The 22,875-nt window shown below is 42.6% G+C and overlaps 1 protein-coding gene across 4 annotated transcripts in view; it reads right to left on the bottom strand.

Moving 5' to 3' along the window:
• Positions 1-22,875, bottom strand: part of ALG9 (ALG9 alpha-1,2-mannosyltransferase) — a 98,394-nt gene that overhangs the window by 42,990 nt on the left and 32,529 nt on the right. For 3 of the 4 annotated variants that reach the window (XM_053204123.1, XM_027036487.2, XM_053204122.1), the window contains exons 11-13: positions 21,348-21,477; positions 20,564-20,711; positions 19,308-19,437 (exon numbers count right to left, since the gene is read on the bottom strand). In XM_053204123.1, coding sequence (XP_053060098.1) covers positions 19,308-19,437; positions 20,564-20,711; positions 21,348-21,477 — 408 coding nt within the window. Of the gene's footprint in view, positions 1-12,997; positions 14,808-19,307; positions 19,438-20,563; positions 20,712-21,347; positions 21,478-22,875 lie in introns of those variants that run through there. The other variant, XM_027036493.2, reaches the window with a different exon arrangement.

Below are 22,875 nucleotides of genomic sequence, written 5' to 3'. Positions count from 1 at the left end.
CGGTTAAGCATCTGACTTCAGCCAGGTCACGATCTCGCGGTCCGTGAGTTCGAGCCCTGCGTCAGGCTCTGGGCTGATGGCTCAGAGCCTGGAGCCTGTTTCCGATCCTGTGTCTCCCTCTCTCTTTGCCCCTCCCCCGTTCATGCTCTGTCTCTCTCTGTCCCAAAAATAAATAAATGTTTAAAAAAAATTTTTTTTAAATAAATAAAAAAAGAACACATCTGTAATAAATAATGAAATCATGAGGCACCTTGGTGGCTCAGTCATTTGAGCATCTGACTCTTGATTTTGGTTCAGGTCACAATTCCAGGGTCATGGGATTGAGCCCCATGTCAGGCTTGGCACTGAGCCTGGAGCCTCCTCAAGATACTCCCTCCCCCTCCCTCTCCCTCAGTACTGAGCCTGGAGCCCGCTTAAGATTCTCTCTCTCCCTCTCTCTCTCCTTCTGCCCCTCTCCCCGACTCATGCATGCTCTCTCTAAAATACAACATTTTTAAAAAGAATGCACTAGAAGAGAATAGCATGTATGAGAATGAATTACACTTAGTAAAAGTAATTATTATTTGTGTAATTTTAGCCCCCATTATATGTGTGTGTGCACACACAGGTATGTCCATTCTGAGTTGTGTTGTAGAAGGTTTTTTTTTTTTTTTAATATTTTTTATTTTTGAGAGAGCTCAGGGGAGGGGCAGAGAGAGAGAGGGAGACACGGAATCTGAGGCAGGCTCTAGGGCTCCAAGCCGTCAGCAGAGAGCCCGATGCAGGGCTCGAACCCACAAACCCTGGTATCATGACCCAGACCGAAGTCAGATGCTTAACCACCCAGGCTTCCCTAGGAGGTATTTCTCATCCTGCGTTGGAGATTAACAAATAAATTTGGAAGCCACTCTTTTTAAAAAATCCTATTAAACAGCAAATCAGGAAATAAAAGAAAAATAAATCCCACAACTCTCAGAGAATTTCTACTTTTGAGTTAAGTTGAGCCATGCACACAAAAAGCCATATACCATTTCTGTATATTTCCATTTTTTCTTTGAAGGTTTTATATTGTCATTATAATTTTAAAGGACCAGGGGTCCCTGGGTGGCTCAGTCAGTTGAGTGTCCGACTTCAGCTAGGGTCATGATCTCCCGGTTTGTGGGTCTGAGCCCCTCATCAGGCTCTGTCCTGCCGCTCGGAGCCTGGAGCCTGCTTCGATTTTGTGTCTCCATCTCTCTGACCCTCCCCCACTTGCGCTCTCTTGTTCTCAATAATAAACATTAAAAACACTTTTAAATTAAAAAAAAAAAATAAAGAGGACAAGATGACACATAGACACCTACCTTTTAGGAGCTTACTACTTAAGATGGACAATACCAAATAAACTTTAAATGGCATTCAGTCAATAGAATAAGGCAATTATGCCAAAATACAAATAAAAACTAACAGGAAATTAATTTCAATCATCCAGAGTTGGCAAAACATGCTCACAAAATCTGCTATTATAATTCTCCCTGTTTAATTAGCCAATTGGCATTATTATTGGTTCCTGGAGTATATTTTGTGATCCAAGAAGAGGGAATGACTTTATAAACTCACACCTTTCAAAGTTATTTTCATCACCCTTCAAAAGGGTGTTAATTCAATAGATGAAGCTCTACCCAGGCTAAGATTTGCATCAACCTATGAAATTATAGGGCTAGTTCCCTACTTGTAATATTGGGAAAAGCTAGGTAGGGGAAACAGACTGGTACTGGTGACCATTTTTCTAGTGATTCCTATATTGAGTTTCAATGGGTAACTTTGCTAGTGTATTTGAAATTCTGTGAATTTCCAAAATATTTTTATATTGAAGTGTTAATAACAAAATATTCAGGAGAGGTTATGTACGTACTATTTCTTCTACTAACATATGTAATTGGAGTATTTGTTGTATGTGTTAAGGGTAAATGGATTTTTTTAAAAGACCAAATCAACATTGACAGGTAAATAACGCATAATTTCTGGACAATCGGGCAGACTAAATGGCCATGCAAAAACTGTCACAATGATAGAAAGAAGTATCAGTAGCTCTCCCTTGCTTGATCTGCAAAGGAACTTCCATTAAAAAAAAAAAAAAAAAAAAAAAAAAACAACAAGATCTATAGCCTGAAAAGTGGCTTGGTAGACTAGCCAGACGGAATGTAGTAGGAAAGAGTAGCATGACAAGAACACCTAACTGCCTCTGTGAAGACACACAGGTGTAAGCAAGCCAGGCACACAGACTAGGTGGAAGAGAATACATGACATGTGGCAGGCTGTGGCTCCCAGGTTTTGAACTCGAGTTGTTCTGTAAATGACCCTGACTGGGGAGTTCAGAAGCATCCATGTGAAAACAGACCTAATACAGGTTTAAAAAAAAAAAAAAAAAAGGATTCCATCTTCCTGCAATGTATCAAACAGCTAAGACACGAGTCTGCCAAGCAGTGAGTCCTGACAATTCACATCAGAAACCAAGTACAGAAGAAAGCAAGGCTGTATGTCAAGTGACACTGAGATCACAGGTGCGATACTCAAAGTCTTTGAAGTAAAGAGAGATTTTTCCATTTCTTGTCAAGTTGGCACTTCAGAAGCAAAAGATAAAGGGAAGCACAGGGCAGAATGTAAGTAATGGAGTCAAATCCTAAGACTGTTTTTTAATTGTAGAACTGTTTTTTCTGGATTATAGCCTATAGATTAAGGAGTTCCCAACAAGGGTCAGAATGCAGCTCACCAAGACCAGAGTGAATGTGCTTAGACAAATTTGCAACTGGACACGTGGGTGCCTCAGTCAGGTGAACGTCCAACTTCAGTTCAGGTCATGGTATCGTGGTTTTTGAGTCTGAGCCCCACATCAGGCTCGCTGCTGTCAGCACAGAGCCTGTTCCCCTCTCTCTCTCTGTCCCTCCCCCACTCACGCACACACACTCTAACATAAATAAGACCTTAAAAAAAAAAAACAACTTCCAACTAAATCAAGATTTTGAACTAAAACCGCAAAGAGGAAAAAAAAAAAACCAACCAAATAAAAATCATGAAATCAGAAACTCTAGTACAAAAGATGTAATATTTTAAACCATACACAAGCATTACATAATCCTTAATATCAGGAGATATATTATCAGGAGAATATCAGAAGCGTTTAATCTGCTATGCTAAAAGAAGGTGGCAGATAAAAAGCAAGAGCACACACTTTTCCAGACGTACTCCTTCTGCTCAGTCAGTTAAAAACCCCGGATGTGATGAAGCAAACATAAGACAACTCCAAAGGGCAGAGAGAAGGTAGCAGGCCAGCTAGCAACCTCAGGACCCCAGGAACAACACTTTCAGACAATAACCACTCTACCTTAACAGTGATGTTTGTTTGTTTGTTTTTTTAATGTTTGTTTACTTTTGAGAGACAGAGACAAAGCCCAAGTGAGGGAGGGGCAGAGAGACAGAGACAGAGACACGGAATCCGAAGCAGGTTCTAGGTTCCAAGCTGTCAGCAGAGAGCCCAACGTGGGGCTCAAACTCATGAGCTGTGAGATCATGACCTGAGCCAAAGTCGGATGCTCAACCAACTGAGCCACCGAGGCATACTGATGTTTCCACTGAGCTAGGCCACAGTACCCAGATTATTTGGTGTAACAGCAGCCCAATTGTTGCTGGGAAGCTAATCTTTTAGCTTAGGTTAACATTACGTCAGTAGACTTTGAGTAAAGCAATTACCCTTCACAATGTGGGGGGGGAGCCTTGTCCAATCAGTTGAAGACCATAGGAGAAGAAGAATGAGGATCCCTCAAAGAAGAGAGAATTCTGCCTCCACGCTGCCTCTGGACTCAAGCTACAACATTAATTCTTCCCCAGGTCTTCAGCCTGCCAACCTACCTTGCAGATTTCATACTTACTGCTCCCCACAATTGTGAGTCAATTTCTTAAATTAAGTCACTCTAATACACCCATACTCCCCTGCACACCCACTCTCTATCGGTCTATTCTCTGGAGAACCCTAAAACACTAGCCAAACACCCCCCAAAAGAGTCTCATCCATGTATACCTCTGACAACAAATGTCCAGTGAAAACCCAGACTTCCACCTTCACTAGACTGAAATCAAGGGCCTCTCCTCCTGGCCTGGATGGTATTGGAGAAGAATGAAGAATGGTCAAGACTTACAGACCTACTGGGCAGTAACAAGTCTCCTTTCTCCGCTATCCACCCTGTGGCATCCAGTGGCAACCACACAGGGAGCCTGGACTTCCCTTCTACCTATCAGTAATGAGGCACCTCTCCTCCCACATGCTAAGGTGGTATCAGAGAAGGCCTTGTGGAGTCAGAACTTTCACCATTGTCCCATGGTAACACCACCCATGGTGTCAACGGAGGCCACATGTAGGCAGTAACAAGGTACCCCTGCGCTCAGTCAAGGTGCTGTCAGTAGAGGCCTAGTAGTGACCCTGAACTCCTGCTGCCACACAGCAGTAACATCCACCCTTGCCCACCCCCAATTATCAATGGAGACCAAGAAGGGAACCTGAATTTCCAACTCCATCTGGCAGTAACAAGGCAACCCCCCTTTCTTCCTTTAGTGTTGGGTCAGAGGTCAGCTAAAATGGAAGACTTCAAGAAGAGCCAGAATTTCATAATACCCAAAATGTCCCGGTATCAATGAAAACTCACTCATCACAGTAACAACCAGGATGATCTCAACTCGAGGGACAAATGACACCAGATGCTGACCCACAGAGAATAAAGATATTAGCATTATCTAACAAAGATTTTGAAGCATCCATGTTAAAAATGCTTCCATGAGCAATTACAAACATGTTTGAAACAAAACAGAAAGTCCCAGAAAAGAAATAGAAATAAAGAAGAACCAAATGGAAATTTTAGAAATGAAAAAGACAAGAAATGAAAAAAAAAAAAAGTTCAGTAGATATGCTCAAAAGCAGAATGGAGAAATCAGAGCAAGAAACCAATGAACTGGAAAAGATAATAAGGAAATTATACAATCTGAGTAACAGAAAGAAAAAAGGGCAGAAAAATAGAGTTCCAAGGACCTGTGGAGCTATGACAAAAGCTGGAACCTTCATGTCACCAAGTTCCAGAAGGAGAGGATAAAGAGGACAGGGCTGAGAGAACACTAGAAACAATAATGGCTGAAAGCTCCCCAAATCTGGAAAGATGCTCACACTCATGGAATCAAGAAGGCGAATGAATCCCAAACAGGATAAACTCAAAGAACCAGAGAAAAGTGACACCTTGAGTCTAGGGGAAAAATAAGTAGGATGACAGCAGATTTCTCATCAGAAACCATGGAGGCCAGAAAAAGGGGTACCAGATTGTTCGAGTAGTTAAAGAACAAAACTGTCAACCCACAATGCTATGCTATATCCAGAGGAAAAACATACCAAAAAATGGCACAAATTCTTAAAATAGAAATTATAAAAGAAGGAACTGTGGAAAATTAGGAAGGAAAAAAGAACAAAAGAATAAGGATATGGAATAAAACAATTGATTTTTCTTCTCAAGTTTTCTAAATTATTGTTTAAAGGTCGAAGCAAAAATTTTAACATGTTTTGATGTGGTTCTCAACATACACAGAAGAAATATTTAAGACAGTTATAAACAGAGGTGGCTAAAGGGACGTAAAGAGATGTAGGATTTCTAACACTTCACCTAAACAGGTACAGCCAGTCAAGAAAATCATTTGGCAGTTTCTTAACAACTGAAACCTCTATCTACCATGTGATTCCAGCAATCACATTACTGGGCATTTATCCCAGAGAAATGAAAACGTATATCCACACAAAAACCTGTGCACAAAGATTCACAAAAGCTTTATTTGTTAGAGCCAAACAACCAAAATGACTTATACCAGGTGAGTGGATAAACCAATTGCACTACGTCTATATCATGAAACACAACTCAGAAATGAGGAATGGATACACACAACTTGGATGGATCTCAAGGGCATCATATGCAAAGAAAAAAAAAAAAAGGCAGTCTCAAAGGTTACACACTACAGAATTGCATTTACGTAAAATTCTCAAAATAGCAAAATCATAGAGATGGAAGACAAAGTAACCGCTGCCAGGGGTCAGGGATAGAGAAGGTAGCACGCAACTCTTATGGAATGGTACAAGAAGACTTTTGCACCAGTAGAATAGTTCTGTCCCTTGATCCCAGTGGTGGAACACGAATCTACATACAGGCAATAAAGTGGCACAGAATCATACTAATTCCATGGTCTGTGAGTATACTCCACCTACAACGGGAGAAACTCAATAAGGGGTATATGTACCCTTCTCTGTAGGTTCTTTGTAACTTCCTGGGAATCTAAGTATTTCACAATAAGAAGTTTTTTAAATGAAAACAAAAAAAGCAGTAAGGAGCCTCAATATTTGGCAGGACGGTACAGGTGACTGGAACTGGTTAACTTGTGTCACTAACAGAAGGGACTATCTTTCTCCAAACAAACTCAGACAATATGAACTAAAAAGCAAAAACATAAAATCTTCGTGAAAACCCTTCACCATGAGAGGAGAAATGGAAAGGATGGAACGCAGTGAGGAGACCTGAAGGAGAACAGAGACAACAGTAATCAGAAGAAGGTATTAATCTTGTTAATCTTGTTTTGTACACAACAAACTGCCAATCAGCCTTCACAGCAAAGGCTATAATATTACGGCAATCAATACGAACCTTTATTGTGGGCTGGCACCTTGGTACGTAAACCTATTAGTTCCGTTCCTTACTAAGGGCAGGCAGAGAGAGCTATAGACATCTGGGTTTGGGGGCTTTAAGGATCTCATTAAAACAAGCAGCAGCAGAAGACTTAATTATTTCTTTCAGTCTGGGATCAGTTAATGAAGACTGACAAGGTTCATCAGGTAACATCTGTGCAGCGTTGGGCCCTGAGGGTGATCTGATAGAAAGGACATGATCCCTGTCCTTCCAGAGCTGGTAACCTAGTATCTTAAGAGGAAGATGCCTACGTCCTGAAGAATGATAGTGCCTGAGTCCCAATTAGCCTAAAAGTCTAAATTATCATCAAGGTTTGGGGAGGCCTCTCTTGAATTGAAGACAATTCAATGAAGGGTTAAGTACTTTAAAGTTTTTTAAACCATCTGTTGTGTACACACCCTGTGTTCCATACAGTGGAAGTTTCCAAGAGTAAAGACAAAGATACAAACCCTTATCCTTAAATCAATATAGAATTTAACAGAGAACACAGTCATGTAAACATAGGAGAACAAGTGAAACAGGGAAATAAATGAAAAATGCTGTGCCCAATTAACTAAAATCTAGAAACCCCAAACCTCTTATCTTCCCCTAAACACATGTTCTTTTGTACTTCAACCCTCGCAGATGCTATTCCCCGTGGCTAGAACATTTCCCCTTCCTCTGGCAGTGAGTTCCCAATCACCTTCTGAGACCCAGCTCTCATAATGCCGCTGATCTGAAGCTGTCCCCAGACAGAGAGGCAGGAAGCCCTTCCTACTTTCTCTGTGCCCCTACTGCATATCATGGCACTCACAACACTGTTGAAAAACGTCCGAGAACAGTCTCTCCTGCTGGACTCTAAATTCACTTGTAGGTTTATCAAAATAATACATGTGCACAGTTCAACACTTACAGAGCACCAGCAGGTCATGAAAAACATCAGAACCCTCCCTGCTCCCTGGTCCCACTTCCCAGAGGCAGCTATGCCCAAGGCCTCCAGTTTTTTCTCCTGGTAGCCTTCCCCCCCTCCCCCCCCCCCACCTAGTTATCAAGTAATAATACACAAGAACTTCTTTCTGTACTTGAATACATTTTGGTAAGGGCCATTTCTCATCCATCCTGTCAGGTATACTTCCCCATGTCAGGTATTCTTCACCACGAAGCCAGATGTATCCTTCAGTTCTGGGGAATTTGCTCACCTTCCTTGACAATTTCCTCCATTTCATGTGTTCTCTCTGGACCTCCTATTAGCTAGATGCTGGCTCATCTTTCTCCCCTTTCCTATCATCTCTTTGGGTTTTGTTTTCTCCTGTTAGGGTATGGACGACTCCTCCAACTAAATCTCCATTATTGTATTCTCAGCTTCTAGGAGCTCCTATTTATTTTCTGATGGTTCTTCTTTCAAAGAAAATGGTCCCCAAACTTTTCTTTTTACCTATCAGGGAACACTGATTAAAGACGTTTAACATTTTTTTGTTGTTGTTTCCTACATTGTTTTTCCCAATTCCTCCCTGTCCACCACCACCACAATTTTTTTCTTTTTCCTTGGTGGGGACTTCTCTTAAATGACAGGAAACTATGCTTCTTGTCACCTTTGTATTTTCAACACACAGTCAGGGACAATAAAACATAAAAGTGGGCAGATGAACGAACCAATGGAGGAACAGAAGGAGAAGCATCTAAAAATGACTATGAAAAAGATACCAGAAGATTAGAGACTAATATTCTTGCGCTGGTAAGACTGACAGATCGTCGTCGTCTTAGGCCAGGGAGCCCAAGCCTGTGGGGAAGGCCCCCACCAACAGGCGGTATCTGGCACATTTACTGGATGGACAGGGCCTTCTGCACGAGCCTCAACAACAGGCAAACTTTTTAATTTTATTTGAAATTTCATTTAACTCCACATTAAGATACCACCTCAGACTTGTCAAAGTGGCTAACATTAACAACTCAGGCAACAACAGATGTTGATGAGGATGGGGAGAGAGAGGATCTCTTCTGCACTGCTGGTGGAAATGGAAAATGGTGCAGCCACTCCAGAAAACAGTATGGAGGTTCCCCAAAAAACTAAAAATAGAACTGCCCTATGACCCAGCAATTGCACTACTAGGCATTTATCCAAACAGGTGTGCTGTTTCCAAGGGACACATGCACCCCCACATTTATAGCAGCACTATCGACAACAGCCAAAGTATGCAAAGAGCCCAAATGTGCATCAATGGATGAATGGTTAAAGAAGATGTGGTATATATATATATACACGATGCAGTACTACTCGGCAATCAAAAAGAATGAAATCTTGCCATTTGCAACTACGTGGATGGAACTAGAGGGTATCATGCTAAGCAAAATTATTCAGAGAAAGACAAACATATGACCTCACTCACATGAGGACTTTAAGAGACAAAACAGATGAACATAAGGGAAGGGAAGCAAAAACAATATGAAAACAGGGAGGGGGATAGAACAGAAGAGACTCTTAAATACAGAGAACAGAGGGTTACTAGAGAGGTTTGTGGAAGGGGGGATGGGTAAATGGGTAAGGGGTTTAAGGAATCTACTCCCGAAATCGTTGTACCATGTGCTAACTAACTTGGATGTAAATTATAAATAAATTATACAAAGGAAAAAAAAAGAATAAAAAGCATAACCACAAACTGCTCAAAAAAAAAAAAAAAAGAAAAAGAGTAAGAATTATTTAACTCTTTAACTCTCTTTCTGCCTGGAAGAATTTAACGTATTACTTCACAATCTATTTGCCACAGCAGCATGCTGTCGTAATTCAAGGTTTAAAAAACTTTTTCCTCATAGCTGATAGGTAAACTGCTTTTATTTATTTTTTAAAAAAAAATTTTAATGTTTATTTTTGAGAGACAGAGAGAGGAAAAGAGCACAAGTGGATGAAGGACAGAGAGAGAGGGAGACACAGAATCCGAAACAGGCTCCAGGCTCTGAGCTGTCAGCACAGAGCCTGACATAGGGCTTGAACCCACGGATGGTGAGACCATGACCTGAGGCGAAGTCAGACGCCCAACCGACTGAGCCACCCAGGCACCCCCACCTTTATTTCTTAAAAGCAATCTAGAACTCATTAGCAGCAGGAAAAGCAAAAGTGGTCTTAGATGTGACGATTGAAATAACTAAGAGGTCAGAAGGCTAAGAGGCAAAAATTACTGAATAGCAAATCTGTTTCCCAATTGACTTGAAGGTTATTCTTGTGCTCAGTCGGGAAACCCGAGGTCAACGGGACAGCATGTGCAGTGTTATCTGTAAAGCACACCAGAGATCTTGGTAGTTCCAAAGATTTGGTACTTATAGCCCTATTAGGGCCTTTAAAAAAAAAAATGAAAGTAAACTATGACTCACTGTAATATTTTTAAATGCATTTTTTAGAAGAATTCCCCTATAATCCAACCACAAAAAAAAAAAACAAAAACAAAACAAAAAAAAAAAAACCATCAACCTGTTTATGTCCCAGACCTTCTTTTCTACATATAAGATTTTTCCTTATAAAATCTGGATCATACTGTATACAGACTGTTTCACTGTGATTATTTTTAGTCTGAGTTTTCTTGGTTGAAATCCCTGCTGACACTGAGTGGCTACTGCCCCTTAGGTCTAAGAGCCAGAATCAGACAGGATGGTTTCTTCTCTCAGTTTTGTCAATATTTCAAACTGCAAAATCTGAGCCCATGCTCCCTAACATCGTCTACAATTCAAAAACCAAGAGACTGGATTTAAATCTGCCTTCAAGTATAACCAAAAAGCTCATTTTTTTTTTGTTTCCTCAGATTTAATCATTCTTTCTTGCATCAAAAATAACAAAATTGTAGGGTGACATTAACACATGATCGTGAAACAAAAATGTGTTTCATTTCATTAGTCACAGGCTACATATCAACCAGCTGTTGAAGCTAAAAATATGCCTTAGTTTAAAATTTTGTAAAATACAGCATTTAAGACTCATTTTGAAAGAAATCTGACTTCTTTCAGTTTCTAAGAACCCACTAGAAGCTTTGGAGAAGAACAAATCAGCACCTCCAAAGCACAAGAAAAAAAAGGTGTATTGGGAAGGAATCCAATCATTAGCACATAGTTTACATCTTATTAATAAATCTATTTTAAGGATGACAATCCACCTCAGACATAAAAAATATACGTATTCTCAAAGAAAGAAACCGACACAGATGTCACACTGGTAATAAAAGGTGTGCATTTTGCTGGGGTAGGAATGAGCTAAGGGCACTGGGCACTAATACTCGCAGCTCTTCCTCATTAGCTGTAACAGAGACTCAGCCCAGGATGAGGCTGTGGAGGGATCTTTCCAACTCTCCAAACTCAGCAGCACACTCAGGTGGCATCACACGGCACAGTGTGCCCGTGACACACAGTCCTCCCCTTGGGATAGAAGCATTTGCAGACTTCTAGCTCTGCTCATCATCAGGTCCCATAGCCCAGGGATCATGCGTCAAGATAAGATCTGCCACCATTAAATATTAGATTATCAAACAGGCAATGGCATACTCTGAGGTAGCCACTGGATTTCAGGTGTAGTTACAGCAAATTGGAAACACATGTTCAACTATCCCAGGGGCCTTGGAAAATTACCAAGTCGCTTAAGAAATAAACATATACTTCACTCACTTCCTGAGAAGAACTACAAGCTCTTCTGACTCCCACCCAGGGCTCTTGCCATTAAATCTTGCCTAGATTTGATAGGGAAAGATGACAGGTATCCTTCTGGCTTTCCATTTCTTCTTTTATAGTAACTCCCCTTCAGTTAAATAGTTGTTACCTAAAGGCAGAGGCCGTTTTACAGTTTTGTCACCTCCCATCCTTGCTGAATGCATATTTGACACCTGAAACTTGACGATGAAGAGTGAAAATGTACCGCACTGTAAAAAATGTCAACTTCCAGGTCAAAGTTTTTGGTCATTTAGTCACGAAAGATAGTGTCAAGTTTACTTTTCTAAATGTCAACATAATAGACTAGGGAATTAATTTTCAAGAAGCATTTTGAACAGCTTTCACTTAAATTTAATTAGTCATCCCAACCTCACTCTGCTGCACCTATTAGAGCAATCTGAATTTGCTCTTTCGACACTCAGGCGGGTAACAGTTCACAAGGATATCTATAAGACACTTTATTTTCTCCTGCAGTAAGGACTTCCTGTTCTTAGAGCAGGGGGTGGGGACAGGGGCACCTGGGTGGCTCAGTCGGTTAAGCATCTGACTCTTGGTTTCAGCTCAGGCCATGATTTCATGGTGGTTTGTGAGTTTGAGCACAGAGCCTGCTTCGGATTCTCTTTGTCCCTCTCTCTCTCTCTGCCCCTCCCCCACTTATACACTTCTCGCTCTCAAAATAAATAAACTTTAAGGAAATAAAAAGGAGGAGGAAGGATGAGAAAAAGATGACAGAGAAAAGAAAAGGGAGTGGGGACCCTGATCAGATCTTTAGACAAATACAGTAACTGCTACTTAAAACACCCGCTCCAGAAGCTTAAATTCTTAAAAAATTCCTGCTCTGCTATTTACAGTCTATTCAATCCTGTTACATCGAAGAATGATCAGCTATTACGTGCAAACATATACTCGAATGATATGCCATATGACATAAACCACAAGTGGCTTTGGAAGTAAGACGACGGGTGCAGAGCATACTGGGGACTTCTAAGTGTAGCTAGCCTCTTACACTCGGACCAACCTTTGTCAGGTGACAACCCCTCTGAGCACATCATGGACTCTATGGTACCTCGAGTTCCCTTCCAAATTCATAATTCTTTCTACTGGTTACAGGGAAAAGCAGGGAGTAACAAAATAAGCAAAGCTTTGACTGAATATACAGTCAATTCTGTCGTAACACTTGTTTTGAAAATGCAAATCTGTTCCAACACAACAGATATATTAGGAAACAGTTGGACCATAATTCATTCTTTGCTTTTGCTCATGTGGCATCTCATCTATGAGAAACACGAGGTGAATCCAGAAAACCACAGTCGGCTGAACTAATGGGAGCAGGAGGATGCCAACTGCACACGAGCACACCCCACTGTCCCCCAGCTTCTGGGGTGCACCATACGCTCCAAGCCACATTCACCTGTATCTGGGGTTAGGACTTTCTGTCCTATTGCAGAGCACCCTTTCCCTGCTGCACAAGCAGCAACCCTTCCAGCACCACAGCCGCAAGCAAACTTCAGGTCTTTTTCAGGGTCAACTCCCACATGCTTGTAGTACTTAGGGACTTGTAGCTGCTTAACATATGTGAAACTGTGCTACCATTTTTATATGCTCCGTTCTTTTTTTTTATGTGTCACAAAGTTTTTGAGTACTGTGTCTCTAATCCCAGTTTTCTCATAAGCCTTGTGGGTTTGTTTGTGGTTTTTTTTTCCCCCCTCTTTTTAGCACACAATGATTTTTAGCAACTCTGTGTCATGTTAGAGTCAAACTGACTGTATCACTGTCTGGGGAAAAGTCATCAATGAACACTTGCATTTTTTTTTTTTTTTAAGATAACAGATGGACAAGCTTCCTACAAGGCTGCTTATGCATTAAGTTAAAAATCAGCAAAGTCTCAGTTCTCTGCTGTACAGGTGTTGGTTACTCCTGTAGCTCCCACATTAGGTATCAGATTTGTAGTCAGAAGGAAAGCATTCTCCTTGAAATAGCTAACAAAAAACTGGATTTGTAAAGTAATAAAGAGAAGACACTAAATGTATCTTTTTTTAATATGAAATTTATTGTCAAATTGGTTTCTATACAACACCCAGTGCTCATCCCAACAGCTGCCCTCCTCAATGCCCATCACCCACTTTCCCCTCCCTCCTACCCCCCATCAACCCTCTGTTTATTCTCAGTTTTTAAGAGTCTCTTATGGTTTGCCTCCCTCCCTTTTTTTTTTCCGGTTCCCCTCCCCCATGGTCTTCTGTTAAGTTTCTCAGGATCCACATAAGAATGAAAACATATGGTATCTTTCTCTGTATGACTTATTTCACTTAGCATCACACTCTCCAGTTCCATCCACGTTGCTACAAAAGGCCAGATTTCATTCTTTCTCATTGCCACGTAGTACTCCATTGTGTATATAAACCACAATGTCTTTATCCATTCATCAGTTGATGGGCATTTAGGCTCTTTCCATAATTTGGCTATTGGTGAAAGTGCTGCTATAAACATTGGGGTACAAGTGCCTCTATGCATCAGCACTCCTGTACCCCTTGGGTAAATACCTAAGAGTGCTATTACTGGGTCATAGGGTAGATCTATTTTTTAATTTTTTGAGCAACCTCCACACTGTTTCCAGAGTAGCTGCACCAGTTTGCATTCCTACTAACAGTGCAAGAAGGTTCCCATTTCTCCACATCCTCTCCAGCATCTATAGTCTCCTGATTTGTTCATTTTAGCCACTCTGACCAGCATGAGGTGGTATCTGAGTGTGGTTTTGATTTGTATTTCCCTGATGAGGAGTGACAATGATCATCTTTCAGCCACCTGGATGTCTTCTTTAGAGAAGTGTCTATTCATGTCTTCTACCCATTTCACTGGATTATTTGTTTTTTGGGTGTGCAGTTTGGTGAGCTCTTTATAGATTTTGGATACTAGCCCTTTGTCCAATATGTCACTTGCAAATACCTTTTCCTGTTCTGTTGGTTGCCTTTTAGTTTTGTTGATTGTTTCCTTTGCTGTGCAGAAGCTTTTTATCTTCATGAGGTCCCAATAGTTCATTTCTGCTTTTAGTTCCCTTGCCTTTGGAGATGTGTCAAGTAAGAATTTGCTGCGGCTGAGGTCACAGAGGTTTTTTCCTGCTTTCTCCTCTAGAGTTTGGATGGTTTCCTGTCTCACATCCAGGTCCTTTATCCATTTTGAGTTTCTTTTTGTGAATGGTTTAAGAAAGTGGTCTAGTTTCATTCTTCTGCATGTTGCTCTCCAGTTCTCCCAGCACCATTTGTTAAATAGACTTTTTCCCATTGGATATTCTTTCCTGCTTTGTCAAAGACTAATTGGCCATACTTCTGTGGGTCAATTCTGGAGTCTCTATTCTATTCCATTGGTCTATGTGTTCTGTTTTTGCGCCATAAATGTATCTTCTCAATTCAGAGCTTGATTCTGGAAGAAAATGTGGCATGTACCAGTCTAAGAATGCCACCTGTTCGATAATGAAATATTCAAAAGCTATTCGATACCTATTATGAAAGAATATGGAGCAAAAAATATTTCTGCAATATAGTTCTAACAGTGTGTTACAAACCACAGAGCCTTCACACTCTTATTCTTGATAAACTCAGAGGTAAAGGAGAACAGCAAACTAAAGGAAGTCATGCATGTTTCCTAGTTTCCATGCAGACTAGAAACAGGAGACAGACCCAATCACTTAGCACTGACGGGGATGGCTGGATAAAATCTGTCACTCAGAGCCAACAGGCATGCTATTTACCATGCTCAGGAAAGACAGGGACCATAATTATTTTGCCTTCTTCAAAGAACCTTAACTTAAAGCCAGGATTGGTAATAGAAGTCACAAAAGTTAACATAGTACAGCACGTGCTTCTATACACTGGGCCAAGTTATTTGGCCATTGTAGACATGATCCTGGTACCTGTTTTTTTTATTAATGTGTATATGTTTATTTTTAAGAAAGAGAAAGCATGTGTGCATGCATCTGAGAAGGTGACGGGCAGCAGAAGAGACACAGAATCCCAAGCAGGCTCTACACCGTCAGCACAAAGCCCGAGGTGGGGCTCAATCCCACAACAGAACCGTGAGATCATGACCTGGGCCAAATTCAAGAATCAGACGGTTAACTGACTGAACCAGCCAGGCACTCCCTGGCACCATTCTTAAGCTACGACATTAACACTTAAAAAAATAATTGACCTTTTATACACACACACATATACACACACCCATATACGCAAGGGAAAAAAGTAAAAGAAAAAAAAAAACACCAAAGTGCTAACACTGGTTTAATATTTGGGTAATAAGATTATATAGGACTTTTCTATTCATAGCTTTCATTATTTTATACAACAAACATATTTTACTTTTGTCACCAGAGGAAAACCACTACCTTTTTAAAAATAGCTGGCTGGAAGACACAAATCCCTGACCATTGCTGACAAAGATTTCACAGTAGGCCATCCAATGTCTCTTCTACTTTCTACAGGGTGAAAGGTGAGCAGCCTGGATTTGGAAGCCACTTGCCCTACCATGTAAGAAATGTCAGAAAGAACTTTGCAGAAAACTCTCCAACACAGGAAGGCAGGTGAGCACAATGGAAGACATTACACACTCGTAGATCTGACTTGTTCGTCCCTGTTTTTATCAGACAGTATTTTGGTGACTCCCAAAGGTATTCTGAAAAATCTTTGCTTTTTGGATAAAGGTGACATAGAGCCACTCAACTGAATTTAACAGTGTTTGGTAGCACAGGACACGGGAGTATGACCTAACCAAAGAAACCCAGGGACCAAAGCCCAACAAGTGTGCAAAAGGCCCCTGCAGATTTTCTAGCCAGCTCTCTCTCCACATCACTATCACAGTGATGAGGAATGTTCATTTCTCCACTCGGAAAGCAGGCACAGCACTACCCCAGAGGCTGTGGTGAGTACAGAAAAAAACCAGGGCTCTCCTCACAGCATGCACAGGCTGATGGGGAAAGACAGGACACAGATATCAGAAATATGTAAGTAACATAAGACAAAATTAAATGGCGAAATGAATGGTACAAATAAGTATTTAAGGCAGTTAAAGGAGCACAGCTCAGCTTCAACAGCTGGGAAAGGCTACCTCCTAAGGCAGAAGGAGGGAGGCGAAGGAGGGAGGCGAAGGAGGGAGGCGAAGGAGGGAGGCGAAGGAGGGAGGCGAAGGAGGGAGGCGAAGGAGGGAGGCGAAGGAGGGAGGCGAAGGAGGGAGGCGAAGGAGGGAGGCGAAGGAGGGAGGCGAAGGAGGGAGGCGAAGGAGGGAGGCGAAGGAGGGAGGCGAAGGAGGGAGGCGAAGGAGGGAGGCGAAGGAGGGAGGCGAAGGAGGGAGGCGAAGGAGGGAGGCGAAGGAGGGAGGCGAAGGAGGGAGGCGAAGGAGGGAGGCGAAGGAGGGAGGCGAAGGAGGGAGGCGAAGGAGGGAGGCGAAGGAGGGAGGCGAAGGAGGGAGGCGAAGGAGGGAGGCGAAGGAGGGAGGCGAAGGAGGGAGGCGAAGGAGGGAGGCGAAGGAGGGAGGCGAAGGAGGGAGGCGAAGGAGGGAGGCGAAGGAGGGAGGCGAAGGAGGGAGGCGAAGGAGGGAGGCGAAGGAGGGAGGCGAAGGAGGGAGGCGAAGGAGGGAGGCGAAGGAGGGAGGCGAAGGAGGGAGGCGAAGGAGGGAGGCGAAGGAGGGAGGCGAAGGAGGGAGGCGAAGGAGGGAGGCGAAGGAGGGAGGCGAAGGAGGGAGGCGAAGGAGGGAGGCGAAGGAGGGAGGCGAAGGAGGGAGGCGAAGGAGGGAGGCGAAGGAGGGAGGCGAAGGAGGGAGGCGAAGGAGGGAGGCGAAGGAGGGAGGCGAAGGAGGGAGGCGAAGGAGGGAGGCGAAGGAGGGAGGCGAAGGAGGGAGGCGAAGGAGGGAGGCGAAGGAGGGAGGCGAAGGAGGGAGGCGAAGGAGGGAGGCGAAGGAGGGAGGCGAAGGAGGGAGGCGAAGGAGGGAGGCGAAGGAGGGAGGCGAAGGAGGGAGGCGAAGGAGGGAGGCGAAGGAGGGAGGCGAAGGAGGGAGGCGAAGGAGGGAGGCGAAGGAGGGAGGCGAAGGAGGGAGGCGAAGGAGGGAGGCGAAGGAGGGAGGCGAAGGAGGGAGGCGAAGGAGGGAGGCGAAGGAGGGAGGCGAAGGAGGGAGGCGAAGGAGGGAGGCGAAGGAGGGAGGCGAAGGAGGGAGGCGAAGGAGGGAGGCGAAGGAGGGAGGCGAAGGAGGGAGGCGAAGGAGGGAGGCGAAGGAGGGAGGCGAAGGAGGGAGGCGAAGGAGGGAGGCGAAGGAGGGAGGCGAAGGAGGGAGGCGAAGGAGGGAGGCGAAGGTGGTACAGGCGCGGTCACCAAAAGAAGCAAAGTCATTGGGATGGAAAAGGTAATGTGAGTGTGAGTGGACAAAAATCAGGTTGGAGAACAAGAGAAGTAAGGATGGACGGAGAGATTGAGGCTGATTATAAAACCTCTTTAGGGCTCCCTTACTTCTAATCCATGTGATATATACCATTATCAGATAAAGAACATTTGTGGGAAATCCCATATACCAGATACTACGCTAAATATGACAGATATAGTATCTCATAATCATCCAAAGTGAGCGTCATTATTCTCATTTTACAGACAGAAACTGATATTAGTTGAGCAGAGAAGTTAACCAATTCGCCCAAGGTCACCAAGGTAAACAGACCTGGGATTTGAACTCAGGCCTACCTGACTCCAAAGTCCATGCTCCTTTTTACTACTAGCTCTGTGTTACTTCTTCCTAAAACCTAACTACGACAACCTCAAGCTCAATCTGTATCTTTCTCCCATCATGCTGTACATGCCTAGCCTTCTGACTACCCAGTTTCTTCATGGGGAGTCCCTACGCATCAAAGCCTGCTGTCGGGAGAGTATGCGCAGCTAAAACAAAAGTGACCAACAACAGTTTACCCCATCCCAGGCTATCTTCAATGCTACAGAAATCAGAGACTCAAGTTATAAAGAAAGCTCTAAAATCAACCACTCAGTGGAATAAAGACCTCACCTTCTGAGAGGGCCAGGCCATTGTATCCTACAACGGCAGCCTCCACAGCTTATGGCTACAAGGCCCGCGGTAAGAATCTCATTGCTCAGCCCTGAAGGTCTCTGTCTGGGAGTTGAAAGGCCACAGGAGCACTTCACAATACCACAAGCCCCCATCATTTCACATAATAAGTACATGGGAAAACCTAAACAAAACGTATTTGTCATCTACCATTCAATGTTTCTTTAAAAGACAGATTGCCAAAAAAAAAAAAAAAAAAGCGTTTTCTAGTAATTCTATAAAATATTCTTCTACTGTCTCTGGGAACCAGGAGCATTACTGCTCTCACCTTTTCTACCATGAACGATTTTACAAGTATCAATGACGCAAGTGTCCTCTTTCAAAGGAGCTGAAATAAAACCACATGGGATATTGGAGTATGTGACGATGAGTGGGGAAAAGGGCACAATCCTGACAGGGAGCGCTCCATGTGCTCACCATGAACACAGCCTGCACTCACGACTACCCATTTGCTAAAACCAGAATGCACTAGCAGTTAGGTCAAAGATCTACTGAGAATTTGAAAGCTCCCCACCGAATATTTTAATAGGCCAGGGAATGATGAGAGTTTCAGAACGCGTTTCAACACGATGATTCGAATTCAACACAAGAAACTTTCCAGACTGGCTTAGAAAATACACTGCACTACATGTTTCACATAGAAAGCAAAAGGAAATTTTAAAATAAAAGTGCTATTATTCTTTCTCTACAAACCCGTTACATCTCTTACCCTGAAGGAATCACTTTCTAAGACATTCCCATTTCATCAATGCTCTACCATGTATGCCAACAGATTTTAGGGGTAGAACTTTGTTCAAAGTAGTAACGGGAGAATGTTGCCCTTACGTATCTGGATGGCTCCTCCAGGTTCTGGTCATTCATGTCAGTAGGAACAATCCGGGTGGCCAGTGGTCCCTCCGCAAAAGGTTTTGGTAACTGGCCCCTGAACTCTGATGGAATGAACTGAAGCTGCCAACTGTCAGAAACACAAGTAAGAGAGAGTAAGGAAAACACAGGGGGCCCATATTGCCAAATGTACTTGAAATAAACAAGCCCCCCCCAAAATTCATGTGAAAAACATTTCACTTGGAAAAAATATATTTCTGCTAAAACCTCGATCCACCAGGGAGCAGAGAGGCAGAGGTCGTAACTCAGTCCAACATCGTTGAGAAACTTTCATCGAGAAGTCTCTCGATCAATGTCAACAACTCTTGGCAGTAAAATTTGCAACCAAACGGTCATACCACCAAACATCAGAGAACCATGCCAGTCTGTCGCCAATTACCACATGATCAGAGGCATTTACCAAAATTAAAGCAAATTCATCAAACAGGAAAAGAGTAAGATGTAAGAACACACCATGGGAGACGTACTTTGTTCCTGAGCAACTGTCAAAAATATCTTTAGTTAGGAAACTATTTCAAATATAAAGGCAAAGGCTAAAGTTAATACTTAAAACCATTTTCCTTGAATCATTAGTGACGGATGCTAGATCTGCACTACACACAAAATACCTCCACCGGCTAAGCCGCATCAGGACTCATCTTAACCTGACTTCCCTTTTCCGTAAATAGAACTTTCTCTGTCCACATGAAGCCAACACAAGGAACTCCACAGTCTATGCTATCGTCATCCAACAACAGCATAAAGGTACAGATATCTTAACCACAGCTCTCCCCACTGTCCATATTTTGGTAAAGAACTTACACCGTTATTGGATGACCAACATTTCTTCTTCAAAACTATCCTTTTAGCCTGAGTTTCTGGACCACTTTTGGAAGTCGATTAATATCAGATGATAGAAATTTAAATATGAATCCTGAGAAAGAGCCACTAGCAGGAGTCTAGGTCCCCGAGTGTTTTTAGAAGTTCCCAGATGTCTATAGTCACAGGTAGTACAGGGTGCACAGCCGGACACAGTGCTCACTCTACTGGACACAGGAAATGGTCGCACAGTGCAGACCTCACAGCTCGGAAGTGGCCCGTTGTTCAAAAACTTTTTGTGAAAACCCCAAAATGAAAGTAAACTTAGGGAGACTTTGCCACAGAATTGCTATTTTTACTCCTGGATTTAAAACCTTGGGGATTTAGAAACAACTTACTTATCAGGCAGAAGGAAGCTACTGGGAAATCGATACCACTCCTTCCCTACACAGACATTCACAGGCCTGCCTTCTGGGACAGTGTGGATGGTTGGGTCCGTGGCAATTCGGTAAAATTCTGGATACAAATCAAGGGGCCCGTGATACCCTGGAAGGGAAAAAGGTTTGTGAAAGCTGAAGACATGTAAGATGAGAGTCTAACATTTAATCATGATGCATGTTAATGTCCCACTGTAATCCATGTGTAATTTAAGAGTGTGAAGGCCCCCAACAATGGCAGCAAGAAGCCGGCTCCCTTGACACACAGTGTCTCTACAGTTACGAAGATGATCACAGCAGAGACCCTGTTTTACCAAATATAATTTGCTTTCTTGCCCTTCTGTACACCCTTCCGCCTTTCTCACTTCTGTTCTTTGAGCACATTTTAATCTTGTGGACCCAAATAATGACTATAGGAAGAGTATTATCATGGGAATTAAGCCCCAAATTTGCTTCCTATGTTGAAGGCTTCTTTAATCCATTCCTCAAAATGAAAAAGCATCCTCTAAAAAATAAAATTAAAAAACACAAGAATAGAAAAAAAGCTTTTATAGTTAATCACTGCGAAATGAATTGTCAATCTTCTCTTTAATCTTAGATAAGTCACAGCCCAATCACAAATGAAGCCCATAGGCTCTCTTTATAGGAAAGTCCTCCTCCCAGCTAACGCTGAAGTGTAATAATCACACACAGAGCAAAACCCAAGGTGAAGTGCCTTGCGAGCATGGGCACTGTGTGCCTCTACCTTTGAACAGTGCCACAGAGCGGGAAAAGGACAGGAGGCCGAACAGGAAGAGCGTTCCTGACGCCAGCCAGTTCGACGTCACAGTGTAATGCTCCAGACGGTATCGCTGAAACACGAAGTGGTAACATTTCTAGAAGGAAAGAAAACTGTATTGAAAAAAAAAAAAGAACTTGCATAATATACAGAATACTATCATAAAACATCCTAACACCAAGAGGGGAAGAAGCAGCCAAAGAGGTTCCATCAAGGGTCTGAGCATTTGCCAACAGTGAGTGCCCACTCCAAATTCAAAGATGAAAGCAAGCTCTGTTTAAATTATCTACGGGTCAGCCCAACCAGAGGAATTCTCACCAGCTTCACAGGAAAAGTATATAGACATCTCTCTAGTGCTTAGAAAGTCCTAATAATTTGTTTTTTTAATATTTAAATGAAAGTGCTGGTGTGCCTGGCTGGCTCAGTTGGTACAGCATGAAACTTTTGATCCCAGAGTCATGAGGGCAGGTCCACACTGGGTGTGGAGCCGGCTTAAAAAACATTTTTTTGGGGGCGCCTGGGTGGCGCAGTCGGTTAAGCGTCCGACTTCAGCCAGGTCACGATCTCGTGGTCCATGAGTTCGAGCCCCGCGTCAGGCTCTGGGCCAATGGCTCAGAGCCTGGAGCCTGTTTCCGATTCTGTGTCTCCCTCTCTCTCTGCCCCTCCCCCGTTCATGCTCTGTCTCTGTCCCCAAAAAAATAAATAAATGTTGAAAAAAAAAATTTTTTTTAAACATTTTTTTTTAAATGTTGATTTATTCTTGAGTCAGAGACAAAGAGAGAGAGAGAGCGCGTGAGCAGGGATAAGCAAAGAGAGAGGGAGACACAGAATACGAAGCAGGCTCCAGGCTCCGAGCTGTCAGCCCAGAGCCCAACACGGGGCTCGAACTCACAAACTGTGAGATCATGACCTGAGCTGAAGTCGGACACTCAACCGACGGAGCCACCCAGGCGCCCCAAAAGACATTTTTTTTAATAAATAAGAACAAAAGTGCTTTTTAGCAGTTTGCTTTGATATATGCAGTATCTCTATTTTGATGTAACAAGTATTAATCTTTACTTTCCTCCACGGACAAGCTTTCATCAAAGTTTTTGGTATCAAGAAAATGTCTCATGACCAAACAAAAGAATTCCTCTCATAGAACATCAGGAAAATGCTGTTAATTATCTTAACTATTTTACAAACTAGATGAATATTATTACAATATATACATGTATGCATGAGTTCTACAGTCTGTGAGTACCTTCCCATTAGATTTATTGCTTTCTTTCCCTCCTAGACTAGAACTACTTTTGGGAAGCAATTTTATCATCTATTACAAATATTGCCATCTATAGCTATTGCCATCAATAAATATATTGCCAACAAATCTATTGCCATCAGTGGGTTTGAACTCCTTTCATATTTTAAAGAATCTGTCCTAAGGAAACAATCCATATACCTCAAGAAAGATATTCATCCTAACATTATTTATAATCCTGAAATAAATAAGCAA

The sequence above is a fragment of the Acinonyx jubatus genome, chromosome D1 (assembly GCF_027475565.1).
Source record: "Acinonyx jubatus isolate Ajub_Pintada_27869175 chromosome D1, VMU_Ajub_asm_v1.0, whole genome shotgun sequence".
NCBI classification, from domain to species: Eukaryota; Metazoa; Chordata; class Mammalia; order Carnivora; family Felidae; genus Acinonyx; species Acinonyx jubatus.
The sequence above is the reverse complement of the archived record's forward strand: the minus strand, read 5'-3'. Positions and strand labels throughout refer to the sequence as shown.